The sequence below is a fragment of the Thalassophryne amazonica genome, chromosome 21 (genome assembly GCF_902500255.1).
Source record: "Thalassophryne amazonica chromosome 21, fThaAma1.1, whole genome shotgun sequence".
NCBI lineage: Eukaryota > Metazoa > Chordata > Actinopteri > Batrachoidiformes > Batrachoididae > Thalassophryne > Thalassophryne amazonica.
The window spans coordinates 39,453,149-39,474,078 of NC_047123.1; the positions used below are offsets into that span (position 1 = coordinate 39,453,149).

The 20,930-nt window shown below is 42.9% G+C and overlaps 1 protein-coding gene across 1 annotated transcript in view; it reads left to right on the plus strand.

The window, feature by feature from the left end:
- Nucleotides 1-20,665, plus strand: part of nmbr (neuromedin B receptor) — a 21,955-nt gene extending 1,290 nt beyond the window's left edge. The window contains exons 2-5 of the mRNA XM_034162097.1: nt 8,240-8,381; nt 8,612-8,827; nt 18,530-18,768; nt 20,503-20,665. Of these exons, the coding sequence (XP_034017988.1) occupies nt 8,240-8,381; nt 8,612-8,827; nt 18,530-18,768; nt 20,503-20,665 (760 nt within the window). The remainder of the gene's footprint in view (nt 1-8,239; nt 8,382-8,611; nt 8,828-18,529; nt 18,769-20,502) is intronic.
- The last annotated feature ends 265 nt before the right edge of the window (nt 20,666-20,930 follow it).

A 20,930-nucleotide genomic window follows, 5' to 3' on the forward strand; every position in this document is an offset into this window, starting at 1 on the left:
TACAAAGGTTTTTTTTAAACAACTGAAACTAAAATGTTTGAATGTTACTCCAACAAAACGCATTAAAAAATCAGCACTTTAAAAACATTTTCCTGAATAATTTCAACATTCACTTGATTATTATATACATATTTTGGGAGATCAGGGGCTGCTGTTTATTCTTCCATCATAAATCGATAAGTATCAGCGTTATTGGGGTGTTACTGCTGCATGTGGTTGGTGGAGACAAAGCGACAATATGAAAGCCGATTTCTGTGAACAAGCCAAGAAAAAGAACAAAAGAGCAGAATCTTGTTTTGGAGGTGAAACAGAAGCGACAGATTTCACTGCAGGCTGCACGTTCACGCTGTCACTGCTTCATGTTCTCATTATGAACATATTCCTGCAGCGCCTCATGCTGTTGTCAGAAGTGATTGACACACGCCCCTATGGAAGTGGGCGGTCTCACGAGTGATTGACACACGCCCCTACAGAAGTGGGTGGTCTCATGTCGATTGACACACGCCCCTTGAAGTGAATGAATATCAGAGCAGTTAACCCATATTAAACCTCTTTGAAAGGTAATGTTTTCTGATGCTGATCTTGTTTTAGAGATAACCCATTGTTGATGGTGAGAACCATTTCACCACATATTAACCAAAGAAGTCAAAACCAACCATTTTTCAGATCAGGAATAGGGTGATATGAAAACAAATTCAACAGATTAATCAACAAAGAAAATAAACATTTGTTATTCTCATTTTGTTTTAACTACTGGTTCCACATGACTCAAAATATTGTGACGTTCCTTGAAAAAAATTTTCATGTCCTTATGGGGAGTTGTGTGGAGAATTTTAGGAGAAAAATGGATTTCCTTCATTTTGGAATAAGGCTATAACATATGTGGAAAAATGAAGTGCTGTGAACAGGGGCGTAGCACCAAATTCTGGGCCCTAGGTACTAGCCATACTGAAGACCCCCCCACCACTGTTATGTTCTTTTTTATTAATGCAAACACCAAATTGCTAATGTGTAGTCAAACCAGGTCTAAATCATGTATACCAGATCACACCTGGGAGTCAGAACCCTTTTTAAAGCTGGGGGAGCAATACTGAGTTGGGGGGTCTGGGGGACCAAATTGCATGGTGCAATTTGGTCCCCCAGACCCCCCAACTCAGTATAGCTAGCTTTCAAGCTCACCTGTCTTTTCAAAGAATTTGGTTAGCAGCTGCTTTCCCTCATTTAGTTTTCTTTCCCTGTCCTTTTTTCTCTTCTTTTTTGAAATCCGTTCTTAGATTTTATTTCAGGAAAAACATATTTTATTTCAGCCTAAACACTAGGGCTGCAACTAACGATTATTTTACTAATCAGTTCATCGGTCGATTATTTTTTGATTGTTTTGTTTTTTTTACTTACATGTGAGTTTTGCCATTATTTCTTTAAGTGAGTTATTATTAAAAGGCCTTTATCACACAACATCAACCTTTGAGCTCGTAACAAAGTTATGTTATATTCTGGTCAAAAACATACCTGGAGTACTGTTTAGTTTTATTTTGCACATACATACATCACCGACACACCACAGAGAGATTTCCATCAGGTTTAGATGCCGACAGCAACTATCTCAACCACTGACAACATATTACAGCAAGAGTCCACAAAAGTATTTTAAAGGCCTGACAAAAGTGTAATATGTTATATTTAAGAAGATATTTTTATGAAAAAAAACACAAATGTGCAGTTTACTGCATTTTATTTTTTTCTTGTGTAAAAACACAGCTTAGATGTGGTTTGACTGAAACAAATTGTCATTAAACTTAATAAAACAGGGATGAAGTGAAGGTTTAAGAGTCACTCAGTGTTCACAGGAAACACTTATTTCTATATTTATTTATGTTCATTGTTAGTTGGTTTAATCTTTTCTGTTTTGTTTTATCAGATTCTTTTTGTCCGTTTCTCTAAAACTGTATTGTGGCATTATTAGTTATTATTACTATTATTATTATTATATAAATAAAAATAAATGAATAAAATATTACAATTTGTAATACATTTGACTCTTTTACGACAACAAACGCTGAGCCATGAATTATTATACAGAAAACAAATGTGCTGACAGCTGCAACAGCTTAATGCTAACTTTAACATTGAAAACGCCATAGACATGCTAACGCGTTAGCATCGGTCCCGTTTTTAAGTTATAAAATACATCTATCAACTGTTTCAGAAGACCATAACAGGTCAGTTTAACATAAAAAGGTAAATGTTGCTCACAGACATATGCTCTTTGGGGTTTTAGTGGGGAAAAATTAAGATTAAGTGAAATAAAACAGCACCAGATCAAATCACTGCTTCGATTGGTTCAAGGTTCAAAGCAAAGCCGCGCTGCAGGAACAGTTGATTTATATGGAAGAAACAAAACATTTGCAGTAAAACAAAGTTATCTAACAACTAATTGATGACTAAATTAGTTGACAACTGTTTTAATAATCAATTAAATTGATTAGTTGTTTCAGCACTACTAAACACCTCTTTCTGTCAGATCCCGTTTGGGGGGTGTGTGTGTGTGTGGGGGGGGGGGGGGGTGCCGCCTGTGAGCCTGGACTAAACCATTGTAGAACTGTGCAGGGGTGAAGGGCCCTCAGAGATCTTTCAATATTATTGTTGGAGCAGAATTATGTTTTGCAACATTTATACATTCATTCTAATTATATTCTTTTACAACATGAATTGTATGGACATTAATAACATGCAACACAAAAATGTATTTAATGCCAGTTTTTTGTGGGGCCCCCCATGCTCTGGGCCCTGGGTACATAGTACCCTTTACCCCCCCCCCCCCCCCCCCCAGTCCAGCACCCCTGGCTGTGGCATCTAATCTGTTTTCTGGTATGAAAATTCTTCTGTTCCACCATGAAGCTGTATAAATGTTGTTGCAATACACAAACATTCAGAACTGTTTGGGTGTCTTGGTGGCTTCCCTCATTAGTCTCCTCGTTGCACGGCCTCTCAGTTTTTGAGAACAGCCTCCTGCAGACAGATTCACGGTGCAGTAACACACAGTTTGTATTTTCTTAATGACTGATGAAAATTAAGTCCAGTAAAATGTTCATGTGTCAGTCCTCTGACTAAAAATGGAAAATGATTTGTATTAAAAATATCTCTAGATTTAGTTTGTCCAGTTACAGCCTCTGAAAATGGAGGGTGTGTGTAGAAATGTCTAATCCCTAAATGGTTAATGTGACATTCTTGTTAAATCTCTTGAATTAAAGGTGAACGTCGACAGTAGAAGAACTTTTGGGTTGTTTAATAAGTCCAGATATTTATGGACCTGACTGTATAGGAACCTGGTTATTTTGGATTTAGTGCCTGCAGCCTGAGGCACGAGTCCCAGCACCGAGCAGAAAAGCACTGGGGTTTTTGGGAAAGTCACATTCATCATTGAGAAGCTGTCGGCTGAGGGTCGCAGCCTAAATCGGTCCCACGTGACATCACACGGCTGCACGGCCTCACACATCAAACATTCTGTGTTATTCATGTGTTCATAGCCCACCGAAATCTGGAGCACAGACTGAATTAAGCAGACCTGGCTCTGCTCTCTGGACTCAATCCTGATCCACCGGAGCATAAACGGTCCCAAAAACAGAACGGTACAGGTTGTACAGGTACATGTGGTCCAAACACCTTCGCTGTAGGACTTCAGCTAATATCAGTGGTTTAGATGTCAAACTGGACCAGATGGTTAATATTTATCCTATGTCACCCAATGACAAAACTTTTGATTATAATCAGTTTATTTCTAGGGCAAACATGATCATGGACCTCCCAGAGGAAGCACGAAGGCGACAGTGGCCAAGAAAACTCCCTCAGGAAGAAACCTCAAGCAGGCTGGACTCATCAGGGTGACCAACTGTGTCAACCAAACTACCAACAGCAAAACTCAAATAAACAAAAGACAACAAAGAATGATCCAACATGACAAAACCGAGATGACTGAAGCCAGCACCCAGATAACGGAGACTCCTGTGGACACGGTGACCCACAGTTATAGTCCCTTCCACTCTCACAGAGTGGGTGGAGCTGATGACAGACGGTGAAGATGACAGTGTCTTGGACTCGACTGCCCCAGTCAGGATAAGAAAACACCACGCCAGCCGCAGAAAGGTGCCGGCTCTCTGAGGCGTATCGAGGCTGGAGGTGTAAACTCGGTTCTATTCCAGTCCAGCAGACTCTGAAAGCCCCGTCTGATACTGCAGCCAGACCGGAGTGGGCCACCAGACCACAAGCTGCTCAACTTCCTCTGCTGTGATCCACTGCCAGAGAAGTCCGGTACAGATTTGTGGGGCTGGATGCTGTCAAGTTATCACTGGACTTTTTCCAGCCATCTTAAAAACTGGGTTTACCGGTTGCCTGCCTGAGTGGTTGCCAGCCACGTCCCAAGGTGATTCTGTATTGTGGTGGAGGCAGTGCATGCTTTCAGAGCTGACTTTCAAACTGTTGCTAGAAAACTTTTTTGAAGAAGAAACTTAGGTTGACTATTTCAGGTTTGACAGTTCAAAGTTCTTAAAGTGGTCTCTGAGCAGCTCCTCATCTGTCTGAAAGGACGTTTTTGAACCTCTATAGTCTATTACAATCTCTTGATGCAGACTCAACATCACTAATTATTGGAGCTGACTGATGACCTCCATGTGTTGGACGACAAAGCTTTTTTTTTTTTTGGAAGCTCTGTTCAGGTATTCTATTGATTCAGATCTTACTTCTGAGGTGTTTCCTACCTCAAAGCTTTCCACAGTGACATATGGGGTACCACAAGGTTCTGTTTTAGGCCCACTAGTATTTTCCTTCTACTTTGATGCTCTGGGTCAGATCAGACGTATCTGTGGTGTTAGCTGTCACTGCTACACTGATGACACATGCTCTGATATGCCTGTGTGTGTCGGCGATGTCTCAACCATCACCAACATCCTACCAGACAGAGGCTTCTTTAGGATTCATGAACACGTTCACTGAAGAAGTCAGGGAGCTTTTATAAGTGGGTGTTTCACACATATTTAGTAATATTTTGCAGCGTGGTGGCTCACGGTTCAAAATGAAAAATACAAAACAACCCTCACTGTTGGAACAGTGTAACTTGCTCCTGCACAGACTTTCTGCCCATTTAAAATGCAGCTCCATGATTACACAAGAAGACTAATTACGAGCATGGCGAGACGTTCTACACATTCCTCTTTGTCGTGCATTATGCAGCTGCAGACGCCTGATGGAGTTTATAATGAACGACCCAAGAGGCCACACTATGCTGCCAAAGAAAAATGACATCATTAAAGTTGCTCCTGTTTGATTTTGGTGCAGAATGCACTTTTGATTGTTATGTAGATGGAATGAAATTCACTCAGCAGCTCAAAAAAAAATCATACATGCAGCATTACAAGGTCAAAGGTCAGAGAAAATGGAAAACCTGCACCATTCTTGCACAACTGCAGTGCATTCTGGGAACATCAATAAAAATCAGACGTCCAGTTTCACATACAAACAGTAAAAAGTCGTCGTTATGCAGATGATTACATTTTATTCATCAGCAACTGAGAAATAAGTCCAGTCAGGTCAGGCTCCATGCGCTGGAGCCGCCACACCACAGATTCACCTCAGGTCCTGGATGGCAACCACCCAAGCAGACAACTGGTCCAATCCCACCTCTCTGACATAGTTATCTACCTGTTGCAGTCAGGCAAAGCATGAGAAAGTCCTTGTCCTTCTCCAGTCTCTGGGGCTCTGAGACAAACATGTCCTGGATCATGTCCAGAGAAACTCCCCACATGGACTAAATGTGGTGTCTGATGTTCCCTCACAGTGTCAGTGATCCTCCTCATTTGAGTCTCACTAGGTAACCTTCATTGGATACAAAATCATTCCAGAGGGACCCAAAGATCTTCTACAGAGACCTGGGACCGAAGACATTCAGTCCTCACCTTAGGACACTGGGTAGAGTCCAAGTCTCAGGAAGCACCAGGACCCTAAAGACTTGGACGTGCTGCAAAGATGTCAGCATCACCAAAGACCTCTGACCCCATGTCTCCATAAACTCTGAACATGGAACCGGTTCAGTTTTTCCAAAGGTCTGTATTTTCTGACTGTGTGGTCACAGTGGCACAGTGAGGAGGCGGCAGCACATTACCGTCACACCAAAACGTTAGAATGAAATTTACTTCATTTTAGGGTCAAAAATTCATTCAGGTAATCTGTTAGAATCTGTGCCAATGTCAAAAAATGTCAGTTTGGGGACAACAACAAACAGCTCGATCACGTCCGCCGCTCAGTCGCATTAATGCAGCAGATAAGCAGAAAAATACGTCAGTTTGTTAAAGAATCCTAAAATTTGGTACAATTGCTCATTAAGACTCACTCTTTTGAAAAGTATGGATAGCAACACAAAATTTCAATATGACCGCCATTTTTCAAGATGCCTGCTGATGGTGTTTACATATGAAAAAAATACTCAATTATGCATTCAGACCCTGTCCTACTCTGCAGAACAGGTAACTGAAAATGCCACAAAGTAATATACTCAGCATTGTGATAAAAGCTGGTGTAGAAAATGACCACTGAGAGACTTTTTTTGGTGTTTAACAACAAGAAGAAAAACCAAAATCTCATTTCGATACGCCTTCATTTATAAGGCATGAGAATTTGCTTCTAGGATTTGTATTGATATGCATAATAAATGATCCCGTGAAGATCTGCTGCAGGTGCCACTTTTTCACAAAAAAAATCCACGCATCATTGTCACGACTTATTCGCCACTGTTTAGCTTGCGTTTCCTGTGGGGCTCCACCTTCAACTCTAGATCATCTTTTCTTGCACAGTCGAGTTTTGTGTTGTTAAACACGAGTCTGCAGCTCTGGTGGGACTTGGCCATGTTTTGTCGTAGTGTTAATTCTATGCCACTGCCTTCATCCAGCCTCGCTGGGTCAAAGTTGAGTGGCATTTCACAAATCTCATGGAACAGCGGCGGCACGTTTGTTACAATCATTATGTACCCATCATTTTTTGGATTGTGGTGTTTAGATGCAGATGGAGACATTAGACCCACATTTGTCTTGTCTTCTTGGTAAAGACAACATTTGCTCCAGTCAGTTTTTCTTCCACTTGTGATTTGATTCAAATCTGCCGTTGTGAGACGAAGGTCGAGGTTTTATCCTTTTACCACCTTTATCTGATACGCACATTGATGTATGGATACGACGAGCTTCCACATGACCTACACTTCACCTGTTCATTCATCCAGTGCCATTTAAGTCCCATGTGATCTGAACACCATCCAGGTACATACATGGACAAACCATGTAGCCCCTTTGACCCTTGGCTCTCGCGTGCTGGCACATCCCGTCCATTCAGGTGCAGCTGTCTGACAAAATCTACCAACTACTTTCTACAAGCTCACTGATATGGGGCTATTAGACAGCATTTGGGACACTAAACTAAGCTAAACCACACTAAAACTAGTACTATTCTACCATATTGGAGTTAGTAAAGCTAGGTGAGGCATTAGTGAAGCAGGATGAGCCGACACTGAAGCCCATGCTGAGTTTCACAGCAGTGAAGTCACCAGTGTGTCCTGGTTGTGCACCGAAATTCACACCTTCAGACTAAATATATCACAAACACCACCATCTAAATTGTACATCGACATGAATTAATAGCTACAAAGGTATGTGTTACAATGACTTACACAGAACAGTCTCACATTTAATAAACTTTTATGAAAAGAGTGTTGTTTTTTTTTTTGTTTCGACTGAAATATGAGAAACAGCAAAGGATTTTGGCTTCCATCTTTGTTTATATTTGCTAAATCAAATCTTTAGCAAAAATACATGATGCTCCTGTCCATTGACACTGCATAGGCTATATAAAACCAACAAAAATTCATAAACATGACCAGAAGCACATATCCTGTGTGATTAAAAACATGATTGGCGGCCGTCTTGAAATTTTGAGTCAATCTGCAGAGAAGATGTGCAAAAAAAAAAAAAAAAAAAAAAAAAAAAAATTCATGCTTCTTTGTCTAACTGAAGTATTTTCCTGATAAAATGGGTTTATCTGCTGCAATACATCATCCAACGTTAAAGACGGACCAGGACGATGTTTGTTTTTATATTTCCTCGTGTGTTAAATCGTCAGATTTAATCGTCGATGTCTTTATTATCTTTTTGTATTAGTCTTCTGTTGAGTGTTGTTACATTAACAGTGACACGTTTTTCAGATACAAGGCCATCGTGAACCCGATGGACATCCAAACGTCCAGCGCGGTTTTCTGGACGTGTCTGAAGGCGGGGTCTATCTGGGTGCTGTCTGTCCTGCTGGCCGTCCCAGAGGCCATTTTCTCACAAGTCGTCCCCATGCAGGTAAAAAACACAAACCCTCTGCTACTGATGACACATTTTCACATCATCTGTGTGTCAAAGAAAATGGAAATGATTACGTTTGTGTCCCGATTCCTGCTCCGTCTCCTTTTTTGCCCACTTCCTTGATGTTTGTCATTCCTCCTTATTTGATCTTTATCTTGTTGTTCTTTTTGTCCTCTCCTGCTTGCCTTACTGTGCCCCTTATCTTTTCCTCGTCTCCTCCCCCTCAGGGTCAGCAGGACAACAGTAACGTGACCTTGGTGAACTGCGTTCCGTACCCACTGTCCAATCAGATGCATCCAAAGATCCACTCAGTGCTGATCTTCCTGGTTTACTTCCTGATCCCTCTGATCATCATCTCCGTTTATTATTTCCACATCGCCCGAACGCTCATCAGGAGTGCCCACGACATGCCGGGCGAAGTCAGCAAGCACACCAAGAGACAGGTGACCAGTGAACGAATGAAGCTGTGAAAGACGAGTGAAAGGAGGAATGAAGTGATGGTGTGACTGTGTTCTCAGTCCAGCGTGAGACCAAACACGGTTCAGAGGATTCAGATCCCTCCAAGATCAATTAGTCATCAATTTATTTATAAATAAAAACTACTGGATTAACTCCCATCAGAAAATAACTTTAAAATCTTCAAGATCTTAAAAGAAATCAGAAAATGTTTTGTGAAACGTTGATAAATATGAAGCAGAACCCTGAGGTACTGATGACCGCACAGCAGCGGCTCTGGGATGAAGCATCTGGTAACAGCCATCGTCTGAGGTACGACATTTGGACTACAGTGATGAATGTAGATGAACCAGACTCCAGGGCATCACGACAGGGCCAGGAATGGTGAAGACCACCTCAGGACGGATGAACGTTAGCACGTGTACCAACACCTGATCAGGACCACTGCAGCACCGGAGAGGACTGACAAGTCTTCTGGACATGACCAGGCGCTGGGCCCCTCTGAACTGTGGCTCTGAAGACGCAATTAAAAAAAAAAGACACAATGAGGACTTGGGAACAAAGGTGAACACAAAGACCATGTAAGATGAGAAAAGCAGGAGGACTTTCCAGAGGGAGCTGCGATGAACTGAAGACCAAGAGAAAAACAGGGTGGGAAAACACAACATGTCTACACTGGACACTGTAAGTGAGACGAGATTTGCCACCTTGAGTGACGGTGTGAAGAGCTCGCCACATGCCCCAGGCCACAGCAGACACCAGCTCTGGACTTGTCCTTAGACAGTCAACATGAGTGTCGCATCTAAAGGACCTCAGAGCAGCAGAGCCACACTCTGGTTCTACTCTGAGGTCACTGATGTGGTTCGGGTTTCTGATCTAGATTCCTACATGTACGTCTGGAAGCAGAACAGCCTGAGTTCATTCTCCAGTCTGGTCTTGACATCCCACAGGAGGACCTGGAGACCGTGGCTGGGAAAAAGATCTGTGGATAACATCTGATGGACTCCCACCAGTGGTTTTCTCTCAGTATCTTGTCATGTTTTTTTAAGTTCCAGAATTATTCACCCGTTCTGTTTTCGGTTTCACTTTTCTTTTTTTTTTTGTATCAGAAGTTGATTCTCTGCGGCTCAGCAGTTTTTCTTTAACCCTGAGTAGGTCAAGGTCTGCTTCGGCTGCAGAAAGCCTCTTCAGAACCACAAACACTCTGGTTTTATGTCACTGAAATTACTCTCCTGTCGGTATTGCTGAGATTTTAGGTTTGTAATTCTACTGAACAGGCTCCATACCAAGAAGAAGAAGAAAGAGTTGAATCCAGTCTCATGAAACGTGGTGAAAGTATCACCTGTAACAGTCCTAAAACTATTACTATAATAAATACTGCTCATCTGCACAGGCTGGAAGTAACTGGACACACACACACATATATATGCAGATGTAGGGAGTGTGGGTAAAACTGCTGACCCCCCCGTCACACCTTGATGATTTAGCCGGCGTACGCCGACCGTATTAAAAATGATGGTGTGAGTCTAACAAGTTATGGTTAAGTTAAAAGTACAATGAAGCTCTTTGTTGATATACAACCCCTGGCAAAAATGATGGAATCACCAGCCTCAGAGGATGTTCATTCAGTTGTTTAATTTTGTAGAAAAAAAGCAGATCACAGACATGACACAAAACTAAAGTCATTTCAAATGGCAACTTTCTGGCTTTAAGAAACACTATAAGAAATCAAGAAAAAAATTGTGGCAGTCAGTAACGGTTACTTTTTTAGACCAAGCAGAGGAAAAAAATATGGAATCACTCAATTCTGAAGAAAAAATTATGGAATCACCCTGTAAATTTTCATCCCAAAAACTAACACCTGCATCAAATCAGATCTGCTCGTTAGTCTGCATCTAAAAAGGAGTGATCAGACCTTGGAGAGCTGTTGCACCAAGTGGACTGACATGAATCATGGCTCCAACATGAGAGATGTCAATTGAAACAAAGGAGAGGATTATCAAACTCTGAAAAGATGGTAAATCATCACGCAATGTTGCAAAAGAGGTTGGTTGTTCAGTCAGCTGTGTCTAAACTCTGGACCAAATACAAACAACATGGGAAGGTTGTTAAAGGCAAACATACTGGTAGACCAAGGAAGACATCAAAGCGTCAAGACAGAAAACTTAAAGCAATATGTCTCAAAAATCGAAAATGCACAACAAAACAAATGAGGAACGAATGGGAGGAAACTGGAGTCAACGTCTGTGACCGAACTGTAAGAAACCGACTAAAGGAAATGGGATTTACGAGGTCTGTCCATAAAGTATCGTACCTTTTTTTTTTTTTTAAACTATATGGATTTCACTTTTAACCAGAGATTTTGTCATGGAAAGCCGCGCGGAGGCTTCGCGCGTAAAGACCGATTCGCTTTGGGAGCGAGACAAAGGAACACTTCCGTTTCAGCATGTCACAGGACAAGTTTGGACATGTCCAGCTCTCCACAATTTCACTGATACTTACTGGACTGGTAAGCATTGAAAGCCGAGATAGACACGTCCAAACTTGTCCTCTGACACGCTGAAACAGAGGTGTTCCTTTGTCTCGTTTCCAAAGCAAATCGGTCGTGACACGTGAAGCCTCCGTGCGGCTTTCCATGACAAAATCTCTGGTTAAAAGTGAAATCTGCCGGAAAATGGCTGATGTCCAGCTCTTGTGATAACCAGAGAAAGAGCACACAACGGTCTCGTATCCACAGAGCCATCAGCTCAGAAATGGTCCAGTGGTTTGTGCCGTGTCGTCACAGCTCGGAGCGCGGCGCACTGGGCGTCCTTAATGGGGTCCTTAAAGCTGTACTAACAGACCTTATTCTCTGTGAAGCCCGTAAAATTTTCACCGAAAGCCAGATAAATTTTTCGAATGGTTTCCAGGTGCCAGTCTCTAACAGCTTCTGAAAAAATTCTGATGGAAAAAACCCCAAATCATTCCGTCATTTCCAGACAATGAAAATCCGACGACGGGGCGGGACCACTCCTTCCACAAGGCGTGCTCACAGGCGAATGACGTCACCGACAGGCGTGGAAAAACTCCCGCATGCGCACGAGGGTTCAAGCATGTCTGACGTGAAAACATATGAATCAAATCCATATAGTTTAAAAAAAATAAAAAGGTACGATACTTTATGGACAGACCTCGTACATACAGAAAAGCTAAATGAAAGCCATCATTAACACCTAAACAGAAGAAAACAAGGCTACAATGGGCTAAGGAAAAGCAATCGTGGACTGTGGATGACTGGATGAAAGTCATATTCAGTGATGAATCTCGAATCTGCATTGGACAAGGTGATGATGCTGGAACTTTTGTTTGGTGCTGTTCCAATGAGATTTATAAAGATGACTGCCTGAAGAGAACATGTAAATTTCCACAGTCATTGATGATATGGGGCTGCATGTCAGGTAAAGGCACTGGGGAGATGGCTGTCATTACATCATCAATAAATGCACAAGTTTACGTTGATATTTTGGACACTTTTCTTATCCCATCAATTGAAAGGATGTTTGGGGATGATGAAATCATTTTTCAAGATGATCAGTTGAAATACTTCCATTGATGCTGTCCACTGATTGGCTGAAAGCTGCAATTCTCATGTGAACAGTTCAGACTGTTTCAAATATTAAAATCATTCACACACGGAGTAAATATAAAGACTTAATCTGATCTGTTCATTTTGGTCAGATTCATCATCACAGCCTGACGAAAACTAAAATGTCCTGATTTTGGAAAAGGACATCTGAAAATTCTTTAGTTCCTTGTCGTGGCCGAAGAAACATAAGAAACATCACTCTGTGTTTTGTTTCTCAGTCTGAACCAGAGAATGCTGGCACTTTGTGCCACAACAAGAAATTTTACTTATTTTAAAAGTTGAAAGAGTCATTCAGGTCAGCTTTTATCACAGAAGTCAGACGACTCTTCGGCATTCTACACGCCATGAAAATAAACCCCATGATCCACCAAGACTAAAATAAAATTGAAAACTGTTACTCTGTTTGGTCTCCCTGTGGAAGGGGCGTGGCTGTGTGACAGCGTACACATGCTTGACTACGTGCTTGTCAATATTTAAGTGTTCCACCTGTGAAACAAGGGTTCTGCCGGTGGTGGAAACACAAACCAAGCCGGACTTAACTATTCTGACCTGCACTGTACCGTACCAACCCAGACTGCTAGGTGGAAACGGGGCTGTTCAGATACACTGGCGAAATGGTCATGGAGAGACGGGGCATCTAGCGTTTCATTTTAACTCCACTGTGGTGAAGAACAGAGGCAAAGATAGAGAAGCTGTCACTGTCCAAATACTTATGGACCCCACTGTAGAATATTTTAAGGCATTTTCAAGCCTTTACTTCTTTATTTTTGAGATAAAGCTGGAGACCGTAAAGTGGAGATGGAAAGTGATGCACTGTAGAGGTCGTCTGGGTTTCAGGATGTTACAAACGGCATCTTACAGAAGGCGATAACGGTGTTAACTGCCTCAGACAGCAGCGCACCCACAATACACACACACACACCATCCTGACAGCATCACAGGGGTCACACAGAGCTTTTTGCACCCACACCTGCATGGTTCTCTGAAGCATCGACCAAAGCTCATCATGGAGGGTCAATGTGACGATGAGTTATTGAACACACACTTAATCCATTATTACTGCTCCTTACTGATAAAACTCTGCACCCGTTCACTCCAACAGTTCCTGCTGTTAGAGGGGACACTTGCTATATATAGATAGAGACGCACGTGTGTGTGTGTGTGTGTGTGCGCGCGCACGCGCAGTCGTGCAAAGAGGAGTGAGGGAAGCCACCAAGACACCTCCAACAGAGTAACAGGCTTCTGTGGCTGCAGAAACTTGACTATTGCTTCACCAGTTATGCAGCAGCACAGCAAATAGTTTTCATAAAGAGGAGACGTAATTTCAGCTGCAGTTTCCCAGAAGGCAGCTGGAGATACAAGCTTGACCAAATCAATCAATTTCAAAACTAACGTTTTATTGTTGACTGAAAACGTTCTCTTCAGACCTAAACACTGTTTTGTTTTGTTTTTTTACATTGTGAATGTTATTTTTGGACCTGCTGTCGGCTGACTGGGTTTCTGTCCACTGCCGTCATTTTATCAAATTACTGAAGCCGTCAATCAGACGTCACATATAATGATTCAAACCGCTTCCACCAATAACACATCACAAACCCCAACAGAAATAAAGTAGATTCATCTTTTTTTTCTGCAGAAACAGGATGCACAGAAACATTAAGTGGCCTGTTTCACTTTTTAATATTTTTACATCACATTTAAACAAAACCTCCCTACCCTAGGCCAAGTCCTGTTCCCAGGGGATCCAGAAGCATTCCCAAGCCAGCTGACCAGTAGAAAGTCTCGAGCGTGTCCTGGGTCCATGGGGCCTTGTCCCAGTTGAACGTGCCTTGAAGACCTCCTGAGGGAGATGTCCAGAGAGCATCCAAGCAAGCAAACAAGATGTTCAATGGACAATCCATGACCAGCACATAAGTCCAACCACAAAACACCACTCTGGTTCAGATCGGGGGGGGGGGGGGGCATTCTCCCCACTCACTCCCCTCCAAGTTTCCCCATTATTGCCCAAGTAAGCACTGAAGTCCCCCAGTAGAATTAAGGAGTCTCCAGAAGCAACCTTTTGCAGGATCCCACTCAAAGTCTCTAAGAAGGCTGGATACTCTGAACTGCTGTTTGGTTCATCTGTGTCCTCTCTCCAACATGAAGTCACAGAGGCAACCCTCTCATTCACCGGCAAAACCTCCAAAATAATGGCACTCTGATGGGGACTTGCGAGTATCCTGACACCAGCCCAGCACCTCTCACCCTGGACAACTCCAGAAAACGAGTTCAGCTCCTCTCCAGGACTTTGGCTCCAGAGCCCATGCTGTGTGTGCAGGTGAACCCAACAAACTATTTGTAGTTGGTATCGCTCAGGCTCCGTCCCCCTCGAGAGAGGTGACGTTCCACGTACCAAGAGTCAAGTTCCATAACAGAGTGTCAGTCTGTGTGGGCACTGCCAGAAGAACACCAGACCCTCTGCAGACTCCCTGCAGGTGGTGAGCCCACATGGAGAAGACACAGTGTTTCTTCAGGCTCAGTCTGAGTCCCAGCGTGATGGACCTGGCCGCCAGGCGCTCACCTGAGAACTCCCCACCAGGCCTGGCACCTGTTCTGGGCGAAGGGACTCCATCCCTACCTGTGCCCACCAAACAGGGTGACAGAGTTCTCCTCAACAGAAGGTTATTTTTTTTTTCTTTTTTTAAGTTGAAATCACAGACAGCAGTGAAAAGGTTGATTTTGGCTCCTGGCACAGTTCACATCCCCCTGAAATTAAAATCAGTTCAGACTGCAAAGAGCCGACGGTTCACAAACTGGACCCAAACGCTGATTAAGACACTCTGCTGCTTTTCTTTTCACCCTTCGTTATCTTCACGTCTGCTCCCTGACTTGTTGACACTTGAATCAAACCAATTTTCTGTTTGAGTTTTAATTTGAGCCTCAGAGCCGTTAGAAACCATCACCATCTGTCGAGGCGGAGAACAGTCTCCAGTCTGATTGAACATGAAGCCTAATCTCACTGGAAATGACAATAGTTTCCTGCCACTTCTGTCAAAACGTGTAATTATTCGAGCTGTCAATCAGCTGTCACCTCAAGTCAAACAGAAAAACAGGTCATAGTTCTGTTTCTTTGGCCTAAAAAATGTTTAACTTCTTGAGTTTTGACAGGAAGAAACAGCTCAAAGTCTGGTGACGTGTTGTAGCACCTATTCTGGCCTCACTGTGGCGCTATAATCACCAAACACACTTATAGAACATCAGACCTGTTCACGTTTCTATATTTTGTAGAATCATAATTTGCATCAAGGAGAAAACATTTTCTTGTCCTGAAAGAGCCACGTGATGATCTGATACAGGCGGCTCAGAGCGCCCCTTAGTGGCTGACTACAGAACTACACATCAGCTGTCCGACGTGGACAAAAACACTGTTTAACAGAAGACCGCGTGTGAGATTTTAAACGGTGCTTCTCATGCACTCACTTTAAACGTCATGTTTTTAACGTTGTGAGATTTTTTAATTCTTAATTGTGGCGCTCGCGCTGATACTGTAGCCACGTGCGAATGTGGCTAAGCTAACGATCTGATGGCGGACAGGAGTCGTTTTGTAGATGACAAACGCACACTTTGGCTGTTGTTTTGAACGGCTGAAGATTAGACGAAGTTGCTACAAAATCTTAAAATCGCTCCAAACATGCAGAAAAGTAGAGCAAAGACATTTGGTGGCCTTAAGTTTTTACAACATTTAACTTTTTGATGACATCAAATCTTATCAAGTCACCGATGCAAAATTTCTAAAATGATGCTTTCGAAAGTTTTTGAATATAAATATCTACAACACAACATTTAAAGAAAGACATACTAAGTTTGTGCTCCAAAAATACAACAAATGAGTCACCTGTGCCTCCGCGAGCCTGACGAGCAGCAGGAAGTGAATGAATGAAAGAATCACCATTTTTACAGCCAGTTTTCTTTTGACCCGTCAGGGGATGAACACATGAGAAGGATTTTTTTTTTTTTTAAGAAAAACACATGAAATTCGAGTGGCACTTTGTCAGAAGGCACATGGGAGACTGGAGCCCAGCTGTGATGTGGTTTCTTGTCTTGAAGGACATCTGTTGTCCTGCTCCATGAAACTGTGAGTGCTGATGCAGTTTGTCCATCACTGCTGACAAAATGAGCCAGAATTAAATGAAGGTGCTGATGTTTCTGCTCTCATCATAACTGACAGTGATGTTGGTGTAAACAAACATCAACATGAATTATTGTTAGTGTCTGAAATGCAGACAGCAGCAATAGATTTTTTATTTTTATCTGGCAGACTAACTAGAGATGATTACAGACAGCAGACAGGTTGTTACTGCAGATAACTGAACCAGTTAAATCTCCACAGATCATTTTCATTTCTGGCAAACAAACATTCCACAAACTGACACTGAAGACATGTGAGTAACGTTGGACAGGTTCTCTGTCAGCACCAAGAAGGATTTTTGCCATTTGTTCATTTTATTATTTTGACTTTCACTAAAAACTGGAAGAAAAGCATGAAGCAGTTTGATCCTGAAGCACAGAACCTCACGTTTGACACCAGCCTGTAAAATTTACACTTTGAGTCACGTCATGAACACGCCCAAACAAACAACACGCTGCACCACCTGTCCGGCCTGAAACACTAAATCAGATCCTGACCTGGTTCTGGTTCCTCCACTTCCCTTCCATGATAAGTTGGAAGGAGAACCACCGGCCCCTGGTTGGGTCTCCTCTCAGAGCAGATGGATCATCTGAGGGGATCTGAGTCCAATCCAACAATGAAGCTGTGAAACACGTGGATCCAGATCCACTTCACAGAGTTGGGCCTGGTCCTGCTCTGATCAGCGCCCACAGGCACGGGCGGAGGTGGGATCTAATCAGTAAGACCTGTTCTTGAGTTTCAGTGTTAAAGACGTGTCAGACGGCGAGCAGAGCTCTGCTGCTTCACTGCTGGAGTCCCGGGCCACAGTCAGGTGACCGTTAACTGAAAGATGACGGGATCCATGTCTCCTGACCTCTAATAGGAGGTGGCGGTGCATAACTCCCAGGAGGCTTTGCAGGCGTAGGCCTCAGTGAAAAAGGCAGCAGAGCGTGGTGGAGTGAGAAGATGTTTGACCAGCGAGGCGAGGAGGAACTATTATGGAGCACACGGCGCCGGCTGCAGCTGATTCTGCACACATGCAGTGAAACACGTTCAGGGTCTGAAGACCCGTCCAGATGAGTTGTGGCCGTCGTCACAGGTGACTAAGAGGATGCAGGAAACCTGCCAAACTGACTGCTGGCAGCAAATCAGAACAAACAAATCAGCAGCAGCACAGAGACCAGCGCTGCCTCAGCACTTTGACCTCACCTCCCTCAGATCGTTTCCAAGAAGCTGCCGGGCGCCCAAAAAAAAAAAACAAACAAAAAAAACACCAACAATGTGTTAAAAGCCAAAACAATTCTTCAGCAGAACAATCTGCCAAGTTAAAGATGAGCTCGCTGTGAACAATGAAGTCCCAGAGATAAACCTGCTCTGATCTCTCATTCAGCAAGGACACGTGATGTCAAAGGTCACACCTTCCTTAACGCCGATCTTCATTGTCTGCTTCACTGAAAGTCATCAACTAAAATACAAAACACGCCTGCACCTGTGTGTAATCAACGACGTCTCCGCTCACACGCTGCAGGAACTCGCGATTTACAAGAACCATGAACCGTCCACCAGCAGCAACCTGAAGATCTCAGATGGTCTGACATGTGTCAGCAGTGACATTGAGAAGCACTTAAAACACACACACACACACACAATGACTGACATTCTGACATGGTGAACAGGAGAAGTTCATCTTGGCGACACAGCCGACCTTTGTCACGTCTCTTACGATCAGCAGTGACCTGTGTGACGAGGTCAGACCTCCTGTACGCCGCCATTCCAAGACTGCACGAGTCCAACTGCATCAGACCCTCATAAGAGCAAAGTTTGGTCCCAGCGGAATCAACAAGCGCGTTTCAAATGGAAAAAAAACTACATTACATTTAATATTTGCTTCAACATTTGTTTATTTTGTCTTTGTAGATGGAAACAAGAAAGCGTTTGGCAAAGATCGTGCTGGTGTTCGTGGGTCTGTTCGCCCTCTGCTGGTTCCCAAACCACATCCTGTACATGTACCGCTCCTTCCATTACCACCAGACGGACCTGTCACTGGCCCACCTCATCGTCACGCTGCTCGCCAGAGTCCTCACCTTCTCATCGTCCTGTGTCAACCCCTTTGCCCTCTACCTGCTCAGCGACAGTTTCCGCCGCCACTTCAACAGGTGCAAACTATCACACGCCTTTAAGTCACTTCCATTCTGATGTTAGAACAAAACAGAATCTGACCTTTGTTTTACATTACAGTACGACGCTTATGAAAACATGATTTCCTGCCCACCAGATACCAGAACATTAAATCACCACTTTATGCAGATTACCCATGGAGTGCCCCAAGGTTTTATTCTTGTTCCATTTCATTTTTACTTTTCATTGGTGAACTACAAAATGTCTCTGACATTTACAGAAATAAACTATTATAATTATAAATATGCTTTTATAATACATTTGGCACAAAATAAGAGTGTATTTGAGCATTTTGTGTCTTATATGATTAGTTTCAGTCTGTTGAAGTACTCGCAAGTTACAGTTCCAGTGCATATAAAAGTTGTTAAATGTATAAAATATGAACATCTGAAGGAAGACTGACGTGCCCTGAAGCAAGGCACTGGAGATAAATGGGTGCAGTCATCTACGTGTGAATGTGACACGACGTACCTGCAAAACTGTTTTCAGTATAACATTATCCAACAAATAAAAGCTTCTTTTATTTAATGCACAAAGCAAAACTAAGAGACAGAAATTATGGGATTTTTTTTTTTAAGTGATTGATTTTACCTCATCGAGTTCATTTCTGAAGGGGAGGATGACTTGGACGGTGTGGACAGGATACAGTAAATTAAAGGTTCCCCAGGAGGGAACATTTGTAGCCTTCAGAGAACTCCATTCTGCTCCGTGACTCCAGAAACTCTACACGTGATGAAGTCATGGAGTTCTCCTCCTTCCCCAGCTTTCCTACCTCTGTTTTTCTGGTGAACACCCTGTAACGGATGATTCTGGCTCTTCATCCTCCCCGAGAGCCTGACGGAGCAGTGCAGCAGCCCTCAGACCAGCTTTGTGCTTCGTTTGGCTCCAAGTTTCAGACAAATCCTCAGAACAGGAAAAATAAAACGTAGCTTCAGGAAGCAGCTGCAGCTCAGCGTTCCTCAGAATTCACCTGCTGGATTCCTGCAGACAGCAGAGCAGTCAGAGAATGCTGGTGGCTCACTTCAGGCACCAACACGGCTTTAACGTTTCCGTTTTACAGGATTAAGACTTTATGGGGGAAAACTAAATCCCACACAGACACTTACCGCCTGAATCACTGAAACATGGAATTTAACACCTAAAATTAGTTGATTAAAAGCAGTAAAATGGAGTTTTATTCAAATTAAACAGAGAAGCAGAAACATGGATCATGACCTAAATAAATATCTTCAACTAAAGCAGTGAATTTCACTGAAAGAACTTTTTCCATCGACTGTAATAATTGCTCATTTCCCCACCAATGACTCAGGAGGTCAGAGGTTATGTAATGTCCCCGTCCGTCTGTGGGTGGACACACTGGGACAGAATCTTGTCATGAAGAACTGTAGATGATGGTGATATTCTGGATCAAAATTATGGGACACATTTGTGTCAACTCCATGTGTAGAGGTTAGAAACTGTGATGTCATAAAGCAAAAATGCTCTAAAAACAAACAAAAACAAAAATGATCCCACTATGAGAAAAAATAAGAGCATTTACAAGAAGCAAAAGTTAAAGATTTTCACCAAGTTTTGTGGAAATCAGTTTGTTAACTTTCAAAAAGAGTGAAAGCACATTGGTGGCTTGAGAAGAAAAAAAAGTGAAGGTTTTGAAAGTACCTGCAGACACTTTGTGATCTCATTTGTCTCTGCATTTGTTCCATCTCCAACAGCCAGCTGCGATGTGGTCGAGGCCCTCACCCAGAACGCCAGGTTAGCTACCTGCAGAGCACCTCCCACATCCGCCTCACTTCCATCAAAAAGGCCATGCCCACTGCAGCAATCCTCCCTCCTACCGCCAACGGCAACACCAACAAACCAGAAGCAGCTGTGTGAAAAGGAGAGAAGACTGAAAGTCATGTTTTCAGTTTCAGCAGAGGAGTTTGTGCACATTAGGATCTTGTAAACCAGGAGAAGACTATTTATGCAGAAGCATCCTGGACAGGTGAAGGAAACTCAAGACCTCCAGAACCTGATTAGATCATCATCATCATCATCAGTAGTGTCCAAAGACATTCCAGAAAGGGCGGGGAGGGGGCAGGTTTCCTCTGCAGGAGGTGATTTCACTGATGAACTCACCACTTTGAACAAATGGGATGAG